The sequence below is a fragment of the Ornithodoros turicata genome, chromosome 1 (genome assembly GCF_037126465.1).
Source record: "Ornithodoros turicata isolate Travis chromosome 1, ASM3712646v1, whole genome shotgun sequence".
Classification (NCBI taxonomy): Eukaryota; Metazoa; Arthropoda; class Arachnida; order Ixodida; family Argasidae; genus Ornithodoros; species Ornithodoros turicata.
This window is the reverse complement of record NC_088201.1, coordinates 203,823,343-203,837,845: the sequence shown is the minus strand read 5'-3', so window position 1 is coordinate 203,837,845 and position 14,503 is coordinate 203,823,343. Positions and strand designations below refer to the sequence as shown.

Here is a 14,503-nt window from a genome sequence, read left to right as displayed (position 1 = left end):
GGGGACCCCGAAGCATACGTCCCGTTATATCCTACAACCTTGCCAGTCTGGAACGTTGCAGACGAATCATCAATGCAGGTTGCGCCACGCGTGACGGAACCTTGTGATTTTATGGACCTTTCTCCTTTGATGTTCCTCTCTGTAAGAGCACCCGATCAGTTACAAATATAACAGCACTTTAAACATCCACCTTTCAATATTTTTGCTCCTGTGCCGTTTGTAAAAGGGCTCTTGGCTGCCTTCTGCATTTCTTCTCTCCATGCATGAAGATCTGTCAGTAATGATAAAATCTCAGTATTAACACAATTCTCATGTGTTTTATTTCGTTGTCCCCAGTTAAGAATACATCATGGGAATTCTGAGTAAAAACACAAGTACAAAACAATAGGAATAGCTAAGCGCAACTAAAGATTACTGATAACCGTTGGAACTACGATATTTATTACATATTTACCGACTTCTGTGTTGACATAGAACAGGTGATACAATTAGATAGTCCGAACACGCCACCCGAATCAGTCGAAGATGATGGCACTGATGTTCTGAGGCTGGAACACTGTGACTTGGTTCTTTCAGAATTAGTCGAACTCGACAGCATGGGTGTACATCACGCACCAGACTGCCGTTTTGTGCAACAGCATCATTTGCTGCAACACCTCCAAAATAAGTGCATTGAGCGCGAATGGCATGTGTGTATTAGTGTAACAGAGCATGAGACGAACTTACCAGCTTCAGAATTGCATTCATGCTTCATAATTCACTCGGAAGTTGTGTACATCTGGTGCTGCTGCTACCTGGGCTGAGAGAGTGCAGCTTAGAAAAAGTGGACTTTCACTTGTTGCATATCTGTAGTAATAACAGAGCGGCCCATGAAACAATTTTGTACAGACGCCATCATCTTTTCAACCGACCATGCAACTCGCAGGCGTTAGTGAAACGTTCCCTCACCTGGTGAACATCGACGGGCATCTAGTGAGGAACTTGAACGGAATATTCAGCAAATTTACCTCACCACTACCACAAATCGCAGCCTCGAGCCCGAGCCAACCGCTGTCTGCTAGCGCACGCGCACGCGAAGCGAGCAGACGGCAAGGCGGCGGCAGCAAAAAAACGACACGTGACGTCATTGCTGGCGCATGCGCAGCGCAACTAATTTTCCTCTCCCGAAGGCCAAGTGTACAATCGGCCGGACGGAGGTGTCGGGCGGTGGCGGCGTATCGGTTCCGTCCGACAGACCCCTAGACATTCCGAACCGGGGCTGTCCGACGGAGACACTGCAAATCGGCAAAGCTTTGGGCACGTATCAGCAATGTCCAACCAACGAATAACGACGACTAAACATTTTACTTCAAGCAGTCATCTCCTCAGCGACGATGTTCTTCTGTCTTTTCGTAGACATGGGGACTCGTGATTTCCCGTCCAGTTTGCCTTTCTTGATCCAACGTCGGCGAGAACGAGTTCCATTACCAGCTCGCGACGGCTCCATCCTGCCGCTTCGTACGGACTTGCATTTCAAAGTACATTGCTCGAACTGCATGCCAGTGTGAAGGAGTCATCAAAATATGTAACATACCGTTTGCACAGACAGCGGTTAGTAACAGACACACCGCATTGCATCTTGCGATCTCCGTATCAGTGCTCACAATGCCTGCAAGAAGAGGTAAAAGCAGAAAGAAGAACGGGAATGCCTGTCATTCCCAAAAGCATATCCGATACATCGTCTACTTACCTGAAAAATGGCTGAAATCCTGTAAACGGACCCGGGAATAGCTTCAGATTCGGAGCTAGCATCCAAGACAACCGCGAACTTCGACGTTCCACAACCGACAGATTAAACAGATTAAAGGAGCATGGAAATCATTTGGAACATACATTTTTCACCGCTTGATATGAACATACTACCTTCATAAACTGTCACGCAAAATATTTCCTTCGAAAAGCGCGAATTTCCTAAGAAAATTAGTTTGCAAGAATGCGCTCCGCGGCGACAGTCTCCCCCAAGCCGAGTCTGGCGTGTGGTGACGTCAGGCGGCCGACCACTTCATTGGCTGCCGGAAGCGTCCGCTCCCCGCCAGAATCGTCTGCTAGCTCAGGAATCGTGGTGACGTACCGACTGAGACGCTGTTGCTATTTATTTGCGTTTGACATTCACTTGCGTTCTTACATGATTTGTCTCGTACGTTTTGCATAAAACAAGACTGCGGGCAGTGTAAAAGGTGTGGCTAGGCCTCTGTGTTGCCGTGACGGTCCGAGTTGAGGTGGATCGTACGCGGTTGTGGTTTCCGTTCCGATAGACGGTATGCAAAACCCAGCGCCCATTTGTAGCGCGCACGGAAACCTCCGGAATTCCGCCATGTCTGAGGCTCCCTCCCCGACGCGAGTCGTACACACGACTCACGTCCAGCTGTTCTATTGCGTGTCTTGCCTCACACATGTGCGGATTCACTATGTTATTCACATGGTGAGACGAGGGGCTCAAAAGGGAACGCAAGCAAGGTGAGAGTGCTTCTGAATTCCTTGTCGCATTGGAGCGCGGTCGTTTTGATTTTGGGAGAGAGAATTGCTATAATCCAGTGCTCTTTAATGCCATCCTATGACATATTTAGACAGTTTAGTACAGTCCACTTAAGAACTATTTAGTGCACTGTATACGGCATAAACATTTGGTACAAAATAAAGCTTAGTGTGATTGCGGCAAGTAGCGATGGTCAATTATCCTAAAACAATCTGTTTCTGGACACTACCGATGACATATCGACAGCTTTGTATCACTACTACGCGTTCCCTTGGTGGTTTTCTCTCTCACTACTTCTTGAATGTGAAAAATCAGTCTCCCAGTGCCCAGAACGCACCTTTGCTGTGTCAGCATTGAACTTATCCTTTCTCTTGATGGCAAGCAGTAATTTCTGTCTCAGGGAAGCTGTTGAAGGTGACTGTAAGGAGAGCATGAAGTGTCCTCGCACTAAACGATTGAAACAGAGTGCACTGTCTGAGAGGCACATCTGGGGAGGACTACCTCTCTGGTAAACAGTCACACGAAATGCAGTGCAACCAAACGTGACAGTTATGGGGGAGATGGTCAAATAACGAAAACTCAGATTCACCGAGCTGAGAAAGACCACATTTTATACCAGTGCGTAACGATGAGTATCACAGCGGGTTTCATAGCAACAACTGCAATCGTAAGCTTTTATTTTGTACCAAATGTTTCTGTTGTATAAAGTGCACTAACAATTTCTCAAATGAGCTGTACTAAACTGTAAAACTTTCTCCTGGGATGGGATAACAAAGCATCGTTGCACTAGGTTAACGTAATTTTGTTGCCCAACCTATGTTACCGCGCTCAACGCTTTCTATGTGCACAGTCAATGCAGTCTATGCAGTCAACGCTTTCTAGACATTTGAGGCTCTCTTACCTAGTTTACATCCCCCTTTGAAATCCGCGTCCTATCACACAAATAGGATAGTTAAACAGCATATGTGAGAAGCATGACACGCGGGAGAACTGTCGTATGATAGTCGTTTGCATTGCTCGGGCCGGGTAGAACGCCTCAGACATGGCGGATTGCCGGTAGGTGCTACGAGATGGCACTACGTTTTGCATACGGTCTATTGTGCTGAGGTGTCGTTAATTAGTGAACAGTATTGTGCCTGTGTGTGCAGAATATATATATGATACGACTAAATACATTCCTGTCAGCTGAAGATTTATTCCATGTGCCATTGTTGTATGCTGCGTATGACCATTCAAAAAAGAAAACGCTTATTTGGCCATGTGTTTTGGGGTTTCCCACAGATCGCTAGCAGATGAACTCTACTGACTTTATTTTGGTATCCATGTTGTTGTGCTTGTGGAGACGTTGCGCTCCTGGTAGCAGTAAGATATGGTAAGCGCAATGTTACACAGCTATGCATTCATCGGTCCGCTCTTTCGCCTCGGAGATGCCAGTGTCCATGCGGTTCAGAGCCCTGTTGACCACAACACGGTGAAGTCATGATGGTCGACGACCTCTTCAAATGAAAAAACTGGTCACTGCGCCGCGTCTGCATGAGTCTGCATTTGTAACCAAGAAGAAGCACTATATTTCAATCCGAATGTTCGTCCACACTTAGCAGCATCACTTACCAGCCTCCGGTACATTCGTGTGGCGAAATCGAAGCTGTCGGAGCTTAGGCTCCAACTCCATAAAACGTTCCGTCAAGAAGAGCTGACGTGTCGCCTAAAGAGTGTTCAGTTCATCGCTTGTCCTTTCCACGACGCCCGATGAACAACAACGCTTCCTGCTCGGTCGGCTTGCCGGCGCCGCGACGCCGGAGAAATCGCAAAAAAGAAAGAAAAAGACGGCGCGGCCACTGATCTCTATGTATAGGGACTGTGCGACACACTGGTGGCGCCGCGATGAGAAAGTACCTTGCGTGATAGTCGCCGGGTAGCCAGCTTTGTTTACATGTGAAGCGGGCGTCTTTTTTGTCACACTTGAACTGTTGCATCGCTAACTGTGCCAGCAACTAAAAGAACTCTTCATTAGGGACCAAATGTTTCATTTCTCGTGATTTTTATGCTTCCAATACCACTGAGGGCACTAGACTCGCAGCAAATAGCGTTTGTGAAGCGCTTTCGACCATTGCATGAGGTGTGCACAACATGAGCGAATATCTTCTATTTCTTTTGTTCTAGTTTCAACGAAACTGAACCAGGACCTGCAAAATGATCAATGATTTACAGTTGCCACTTTCGTGACGGTGAAACGCCGCTGGATACTGTATCACCGTCAAATACACCGACCAAACGGCAACTATATTTCGAGATAATGATTGAGGTGCCCAGAGCCGATATTGCTCCTGGTAATCTGGTTGACGAGTGAGAACGGAAGTTCTACGTTGTTCGAAAGGTTCAGTATTTACGCACTGACCACTTCACAGCTGTCGTGCCGCAAGCTACGGTGGTAGCTGAGGTAGAAACTCATATAATTTCTTCTTTGAGTATGTCTTATGTGCGTTATTGTATCTGAAGATACTGGAAAAACTGCAGTAGAAGTTCAGACAATAAGTTGTGACCTGACGTGTTTACTTGTATGGATAAAACGGACGCACGATGTAGATTTCAGTGACGAAGCTATGTGTGTGCAAAGAGGACGAAAGGAATACAAGAATCAGTCAAAAACATGATATTACAAATGGCTGGAGTCAGAGAAATACACGTATATAGCCTTCGCTAGCAAGCCAGGATTTTGTGAGGCGTCAGATAACCATTCTCTCGACGTATCACTTACTGGTGTTTTGAACAGACAGACGCGAGTGGCTGTTCTCCTTCCGCACTGTTATATACATTATAAATACGGTGGTTGTTTCTCTGCAGTTTGTCTCCATTCTCTTCGTTCGCGCCCCAGAAAGGTTCCACATTATTTGCACTTCGAAAATTAGCCCTTCTAATTACGGCGGTCGCCACGCAAGCTACGGTTTCACTTGAGAATGCATAGAACGGGCGGCGTGGTATCACGTCGGATACCTCCAAGACCGCCACTGGCGGCGCTGTCGCAACGGAGCAGCGCGCCCTCTTTAGGTGTCGCACGGTCCATATAAAGGCACCTGCATCTCGAGAGAGACTTGGCTCCGCGCTTCTACGCATGCGCCTCCTTGGGCAGCGCTGTGGCTCCACCCACCACCTGCTCTTTCTTCCTCCTCCGGTCGGCAGAAGCAGACGAAGCTATGAAGCAGCGCGTGTGTGGTTCGTTTTCTTGTGGGATCCGTGTCTGCGTTCAACATGTTAAGAACGCGAAACGAGACGGGGGTACAGACACGGACGTCGTTCAAGTAGCAGCTAAGTTTATTCGGACAGCACCACCGGGGAAAGTCCGTTTCACGAAGGCGAGGCCGAGCTCAGATGGGGACAAGGTTACAGAACTTTGACTTACATTGTCAGCAGCACGTACACAAATACTCGGGTTATTGAGTGTGCTACTGAAAATGTTAGCCAACCGTAGGTCTCCAACCTTGTCCCAGCCTTTGCGTGGTCTTTCCAGACTACCGTGGTAGATAAATGCAGTTACTATAGTTGAACGACGAACCTCGAACGCCGAAAATCTGGAGTGTGTAGTCTTCTCCATTTCTTCTTTCCACTCTCTAAACTCTGTTCAAGTATTTCTGAGTGTTACTGTTATGCTGGGCTGGGAGTATAAAGCAGTGATTTTCCCAGAAATTTGCTGCTGTGGGGTGCTGAGCTTTCAGGGGGGAAGGGGGGTATGCTTGGTGAAGGTCCCACGTAAGGAATTTTTCTTAGACATGGAAAGAATTGTGGCACAATGGTGACATCTCTGCACAACTTTCCCATTTTGTATGTACATGTTATTACATTGGTTCACAGTAAATTAGAATACAAAGTCATTATGAACGGCATTTCCACATTAAGATGCATAATCACACGACTGACAAAGAAAAAAGACTAGCACCTTGTCTCACGAAGCTCAGTGAATACCTAGCACACAGATTGGACAAATGCATGGTACGATCATTTGTATCCTGTAGCCCAAGTTTGACAGTACAGGATGTAATTTGCAGCGCTGGACTCTCTACCAGAACGTGTTGGTGGCCGAGCTGGGTGGGGTCACGTGTGAAATTCCAGGAGGGGTGTTGCAAAAATGCAAGGAGGGTGTAAGGAAATCCATGGTATGAAGCAAGTTGTTGAACTACTTAAGGCAGTGTCTTGACTGAAATAAGCTTTGAGATATGCTAGCTTTTCACAACAAGCTGCATGTCATCTAGTAACCATGACACTGACTGTAAAAAAAATGCCTGAGTTTTCTTCTTTTTTGTTGTACTAAAATGCCTGAGATTTCTTCTTTACTTTTGTCCATTGCAAGGAGCCCTCCAGATGTTTATCATCATCTTGTCATTTTTAAAGTGGGGGACATTGCCTCAGTAGCTGAAATAATCCATCGTTACAGCACCCGCTTCTGCCTCTTGATACTTACTTTCCATCGATGGAAACTCCCGCATTTCATATTTTGCAGGGAAGCCGTGAGTAGTTTCATGGTGTGCCACCAAGTCTTCAAGATGTCGATGGTTGGTGAAGCAGTGACAGCAGGCGAAGTTACCCTTGTCGTTAAACTTTACTCCGTGAACGTTTAAGACGTGACGATTGAGGTTGAAGGTAGTGCTGCAACGGCGATCGCAATAAGGGCAGTCAGTCGTCTTCCCCATTTTGCAGGAGAAGAAACATGAACCCGAAGTTCGCGCGCTTTTGGAGAGTCGCAAGAAGCGAAGCGAACCGCGCGCGGGTGTAGACGGGGGGCGAGAGAGCGCTGGTGGGTGGGTGGAGCCATAGCGCTGCCCACGGGGGCGCATGCGTAGAAGCGCGGAGCCAAGTCTCTCTCGAGATGCCAGGGGATTCGGCCAGATTCCTCGTAGAACGAAGCAGAAGCGCATGCGCAGGACCGCGCTTCATTTCCGCTTCCGACGGCTGTCGTCTGCTACTTTGGTATCTCTCCTGTTCTACATGAGAGAACTGATGTTCTGAGGCTGGAACAACATAGAAGGGACAAACACATACAGATGTGCGTTCGACTCCTACAGCTGGCTAACCTTTTCGGAGACGTTCATCTTTCATCGTTGATCTCCTGTTCTGTTCGCGTTTGACTTGAAAACTTCATATATGGTGGGCTACTTCATGTCAGTATTCAGATGTTGTACAACTGTTGGATATTGCGGATATGATATGTACACATCTCACCATCGTCTCCTTATGTGTGTGTGTGTTGTACTAAACGGCCAGATTGTAACAATCACTGAATGGGCGGACAAGGGAAGCCAGGATTGTCCGTGGCCCTCCTGATGTTCATTATAGTCTGTAGTGTTCATGCACACGCCCCCCCCCCCCCCCCAACTTATCTTTCTTTCAATTCATATTCGTCGTACTGCACAAGATGGTTTTCCCAGTCACGAATTCGTCGAACCGTCACTACGGCAATACCACCGTGAGGGTATAACGCTCGAATCGCACGACGCGATCCACAAATGCACATGCCATCCATGTTTGTTTCGAGGCGAGCGTCCCTCAGGGAGCGTACAGTGAGCTCGCGAGCTCACTTGGCTGCGCGTGCCCTTGGGGCGCCCCTTGCAGATACGGGCGCTTTGGGAAACAAAATTCTCCTCCCTCAGGGCTAGAGGTTACATAGGGAGGCCTCAGGGTTGGTTGGGAATACGGGGGTGTTCGTGCAAGCCACTTAAAACACTAACGCGTTAGTGCAACACTTACCAAGTGTTACACTTAGGATTGTTTCGTGCAAGCGGGCCCAGGCTACAATGTTTTGGGTGTATAAATGAAGAGCAAACGACAACAACAAAAAAGATTCAAACACAGTAATACATAGAATAGAGCATAATGAAAACATAAAACAAGCACCAGAACATATAAAGAGGAAGGGCTTTACAGCTACTGTGGGACGATAGCTGATGAGAACGCATGTAATGATGAAGCATTTGTTATCTCATACGCTAGTGCATTCCAGTAAAAAGAAAACCTGAAGGCATTTATTCGAGAAAAAGGGGCAACAAACGTGTCGTTATGCCGGGATCGCACTTCCCTGTTTTCGTTACACGAGATACATTTGTTGATGTCGATACGAAGTTTTCCATTGACCACGAGATAAAGAAGTTTAAGCCTGTCGCATGAGCGCCGAGCAGTTGGTGGTTCGATATCAGCTAAGGCGTAAAGGGATGTGACAGATGTGTTACGTTGATACTTATTAAATATTAAATACTTGATAATATCAAATATGAATCGAAGTGCCAGACGTCGTACACGCTCGAGCAGAGTTGCGTTGGACTGTGTCCCAGGATCCCAGACTGAGGACGCATATTCTAAAATGGGTCGGACAAGGCTTTTGTAAGAAGTCAGTTTGGCTTAGAAATGAGGCATGCTTCAGGCTATGCCTGATAGACCAGAGTGTCTTTGTGGCCTTTTGTGTTACGTTAGCTATGTGTATGTTCCAGTTCAGGTTAGAAGAGGTTTGTACACCCAAATACTTATACAGAGAAACTCTACATAATATATCGGCAGTCAAAGTGTAGTCCTACAGTAAGGGCGATTTCTTCTGTGTAATAGATAGTAGTACAGCACACTTGCTTAAATTCAGAGTCATTTGCCATTTGTTACACCATTGTGAGATAGACGAAAGACAGGAGTTTAACAAAAGTTGGTCAGCCACACTATTAATTTCCTTGTGAACTACACAGTCGTCTGCATACAATCTAAAGGTGACATCATGAGAGCACACAATATCATTAATATCGATATTAAAAAGCAACGGCCCCAATACAGAGCCCTGGGGCATGCCCGATCTAACAGAGGACAGAGGTGACAAGGAAGAATTAATACTGACATACTGGGATCAGTTATTAAGGTAGGATTCGATCCAGCGCACAACAATGTCGTTATTAAGCAATATTCGAAGTTTAAGTAAGAGCTTGGTATGCGAAACGCAATCGACTGGTTTAGAAAAGTCTAGAAAAATGACATCAACCTGCCCTTTTCTGTTGAGCACTTCTGCTAGGTCGTGCACAAATTCGACGAGCTGAGTTGTGGTTGAGAGACCCCTACGAAATCCATGTTGGTTATTGAAGAAAAAGTTACGTTCCTCTAAGTATGAGGAGATATGACTGGCTATGACTAGAGCCTGAAGTTTTCAGGAGATATTTTTTTCTAAATTCGGAGGGTAAAAATCGGGTAAATAAATATGTGCTCTAAATTTGTGCAAATTCGGGTGGAAAAACATCCAGTATGCTAAATTCGGGGAGAAATCGGGCTCAGTTACTCAAACTAACTGTACTAGCTCGGTACAAACAGTGATGTAACTGCACTTGCTGCCAAACAAGTATGTCAGTGCATTCCTACAGATGTCCTAGTGAGCGGGATTTGCCGGGTAAAAATCGGGTTTCACCCTAAAGGGTCAGCCTTCAATTCGGGGTGCAAATTCAGGGAAGAATCAGGTAAACCCCTAAAACTTCAGGCTCTAGCTATGACGTGCTCAAGAATTTTAGAGCATGAACATAGTATAGAGACTGGGCGGAAGTTAGCAAACTCGATGTTTGTACCGGATTTAGGTATAGGGACTACCCTTGCACATTTCCACTCAGTCGGAACCGTGCCGAATTGCAGGGACTTGACAAATAAAAGGTGCAAGTACTTAGCACACCACTCAGCGTAACGGATCAAAAACTGATTTGGAATTTCATCGACACCTGGCGATTTTTTGGGGGGGGGGTCCAAGTTTAGTAAGGCCGAAGAGACACCCTCGAAAGTAATCGTAATATCACGGAGATCTAGATTAGTATAATCGGTACAAGGTGTTACACAATTGTCATTCACAAAAGATGAGGCAAAATATTAATTAAAAGAGTGCGCTATAACATCTGAGTCATCTATGCACTGACCATTTACCCGTATTTTGTGCAGGCGAGAGCTGGGTGTAGAAAGGAAACGCCAGAACATCGCAGGGGAATTTTTCATAAAAGAGGCTAACTTACTTAGTTATAGAAGTTATATCTTGCGCTTTTAACCTTTGTTTTGAGATTTCGGACAGCGGTTGCGTAAGATTCCGTGTGTTGCATTTTGGCTTTCCGGAGTCGTTTTATTCTGCGCTTTAAACGAATGATACCTCGTATAATCCAAGAATTACGGGTTCTGACGTGACGTTTCCTTTTGGGAACATATCGACACACAAGCAGTCAGATGTCACACTCCTAAACAAATTCCACAGCTCATCAACATTATCAACAGGCAAAGAACACAAATTCTGAAAATTATCGAAACGATGTTCAAGGTAATCTAATACACAGACATCATGTGCATTACAAAAATCGTACGTAAATTGTGAACAAGCAGAAGAGGTATGTTGACAGATGCCCTGGCATTCAAAAAGAACAAGTTTAAGGTCTGATATGCCATCCAGTACATTGCAGTTATATGTCAAACGAGACAAGGGTTCTGAGATGAACAACAACTAATGAGAATCTACACTAATGAGAATAAAAAATCATGGACACTGTTTTATATGCGTTTAACTGTAATTTATTACTATGGCTATTACCAACGTCTTTATCAAATTTTAATGACAGATCATCCATATCCTTGCCAGTTAATAGTAATGTAGTGTCATCTACATACAAAGATGCTTCAGAAAATTCAATGTGCTGGGGGGGGGGGGGGGGGGGGGGGCGTTAATTTACAGTAAAAAGAGAAGGGGACCTAGTAGATTCGTCCAGTATGGCAATATTAGAAACTACAGGTTCAGAGAAAGCCTTCTGACACCTAACAACATGAGATTGGTTTTTAAGGTAACTGGCAATTAGACCAAAGTTATTGACTACCTTCCATTTATCTTCGGTGGTTGAGCCGGATGTGACTTATGAACAATAACAACGCCTCTTAGCGTGATCATCCACCCTAGACAAGATGCGTAAAAAAACTACACTGCACCACGTAGACGGGTAGAAATCCAGCGATCCCGTAGAGAAGGATAAAGGGAGTTCCCTCAGGAGAGGAGCCGTCCTGAGGCAACTCCCTTCGTACACTCCACCACGTTTGCTCTGCCTTGTCAAGCTAGCTGTCTGTTTCCAATTCTGCAAATCCGCAAATAGTCCACATTGCGTAGGATTCAGGTTGAAGGTATCAACTGCCCAACTCCCACTTCTGGAGATAAAGTGTCGATCCTTCAGACGGAAGGCCAGAAATTCAGCTTGAGAACACTGTTCTTTTCCTATAATAGTGTTTTTAGTTTTATGTTGCGTGTTCCAGCTAGCTCCAAACATATTACATGTGTATTTAGATAGGGTACTGCTTCGTTTCAGATGGGGTCCTGACAACACCCCCCCGACTCCAAGGGTGATGACACCTTCCAGAATTGACACAGCATTCCTGGACTTCACGTACTGACAGCCACCAGGTGGCGGGGCCCTCCTGATTCTGACTTCATTCTAGACACGTGTAAAAGCTCCAAGCAATCACTGCACTTGTATGGCTTCTTGCCCATGCATGTTCGCTTGTGATCCTGTAGATGCCCGTTCTGGTTGAACTCCGCAGGGTAGACATCACAGTTGTGTGGTACACCACCCACCCGTGTATGTTCGCTTGTGATCCCGTAGGTGCCCACTCCAGATGAACTATGCAGGGCGGGCATCACACTTGTATTGCTTCTCACCGGTGTGCGTCCGCTTGTGACGCTGTAGGGACTGGCTCTGTCTGAACTCTGCGGGACAGAGATGGCACTTGTATGGTTTCTCACCCGTGTGCATCCACTTGTGATCCCGGAGATACCCGTTCCGGCTGAACTCCGCAGGGCAGACATCACACTTGTATGGCTTCTCACCAGTATGCATCCTTTTGTGACGTTTCAGGTCTATGCTCTGGTTGAACTCCGCAGGGCAGATATCACACTTGTATGGCTTCTCTCCAGTGTGTGCACGCTTATGATCCCGTAGATGACAGTTCCGGCTGAACTCCGCAGGGCAGACATCACACTTGTATGGCTTCTCTCCAGTGTGTGCACGCTTATGATCCCGTAGATGACCGTTCCGGCTGAACTCCGCAGGACAGACATCACACTTGTATGGCTTCCCTCCAGTGTGTGCACGCTTATGATCCCGTAGACGACCGATGCGGCTGAACTCCGCAGGGCAGAGATCACACTTGTATTGCTTCTCACCCGTGTGTATCCACTTGTGATCCCGGAGATACCCGTTCCGGCTGAACTCCGCAGGGCAGACATCACACTTGTATGGCTTCTCTCCAGTATGCATCCTTTTGTGACGTATCAGGTCTATGCTCTGGTTGAACTCCGCAGGGCAGACATCACACTTGTATGGCTTCTCACCGGTGTGCGTCCTCTTATGACGTTTCAGGTCTGTGCTCTGGTTGAACGCCGCAGGGCAGAGATCGCAGTTATACGGTCTCTCCCCTGTGTGTGTCCTCTTGTGACACAGCAGGTCCAGTTTCTGAATAAACACTGCGGGGCAGAGATCGCACTTGCACGGCTTCTCTGTCTTGTGTGTCTGCATGTGCACCAGTTGGTGCCCAGGTAACCGTAGGTGAGCTATGTCCATAGTGCCAAGCTCAGTGTTGTCAAATCGTGGTTCGGTTGTGCTGATATGTGCCTTTGCAAAAGTGCAACTTGAAGGTGCTTGATCACAAATTCCTGTGGGCTGGTCTTTATTATGAAGCGCAGCAGTGCTTCTTCTTCTTCCTGAAATTTCGGAAATCGCACAATAAACTGGCATACCGGTCCAGGCGCAAAACTCTGATTCACGATTTTTTTATTTCAATCATTTTATTTTCACTCGTTCAAATAATACATACAATTGACGTGGAACCTTTAGGAACTCAAGGGAAAATCCCAGGTAAAGGTTCCTTCGTGAAAAGTGCCCACGCCAATCTGGGGCCCTATACTCGTTAAAGTAATCGACGTGGGTTACTTTAGGACTCTTCTGTCATTGGTTGGCGATCCAAAAAGGCGTGAATATTAAAAGGGGTTGACACCTTTCATCAACCAATGGTCCAACGTGTTATTTTGGGATGCGACTCGCCTTAACGGTGTTTCCGCCTGAGAACCCGAAGGCCACACCAGTGATCTGCCCGCCTTGCCTTGTTGGTTCGGTTCTTTGATGTCGGAAACAGAAAACTCTTCAGACATAAATCCGAATTTCGTGGAAAATGTGCGAAAAAGCACACTCGTAATTTCCTTTTTTTGCTCTTTGTCATTTTTCACGACGTACAGGTATGCAAGACGGCAATGTTTGTGTGACACCATGATTGTACTTGGCATTTATAATTTGAGCCTGAAGTTTTAGGGTTTTACCTTATTCTTCCCCGAATTGAAGGTTGCCTCTTTAGGGTGAAACCCGATTTTTACCTGGCAAATTGCCCTCACTGGGATGTCTGTAGGAATGCATTAATTTACTTGTTTGGCAGAAAAATTCAGTTACATCACCATTTGTACCAAACCACTACAGTTAGTTGAGTAACCGAGCCAGATTTCACCCCGAATTTATCATACTGGAAGTTTTTTCACCCGAATTCACATGAATTTAGTGCACATGTTTATTTACCCGATTTTTACCCCCCGAATTTAGAAAAAAATATTTCCCGAAAACTTCAGGCTCTATTTATAATTGCGGTATGTGGCCGTATTGATGTAATGATAAGTAGCATTTCAATATGCTTCTTTTGCTGGTGAGCTGTGGGGTTGGTAATGGTACCGCAAATGAGCGTTGATAGTGTTACTGAACAAGCAGTGAACTTTGATTGATGAGCTTTTGCTGCGCACACCGCTATATTACATTGATTGTATGACGCTTCGAAAAGCGCGGCACTTTCACGCTTACGAGGTGGCGACCTGCGCAGAGAAACTCTGGTGAAGCGCATTGTGCAACGATGCTTGCTATCATATAAACAAAAACGAAGAAAGATATTAATTTTTTGCTGGTGACGATCACATACAGACTTTATACA

The 14,503-nt window shown here is 46.0% G+C and overlaps 2 protein-coding genes across 2 annotated transcripts in view; both read right to left on the bottom strand.

The window, feature by feature from the left end:
- The window catches only part of LOC135378976 (zinc finger protein 239-like), a 151,019-nt gene that overhangs the window by 39,808 nt on the left and 96,708 nt on the right, over window positions 1–14,503 (bottom strand). The window lies entirely within an intron of this gene.
- LOC135378975 (zinc finger protein ZFP2-like) overlaps window positions 10,416–14,503 on the bottom strand; it is a 36,271-nt gene continuing 32,183 nt past the window's right edge. The window contains exon 7 of the mRNA XM_064612181.1: window positions 10,416–13,238. Within this exon, the coding sequence (XP_064468251.1) occupies window positions 12,160–13,238 (1,079 nt within the window). The 3' untranslated portion in view covers window positions 10,416–12,159. The remainder of the gene's footprint in view (window positions 13,239–14,503) is intronic.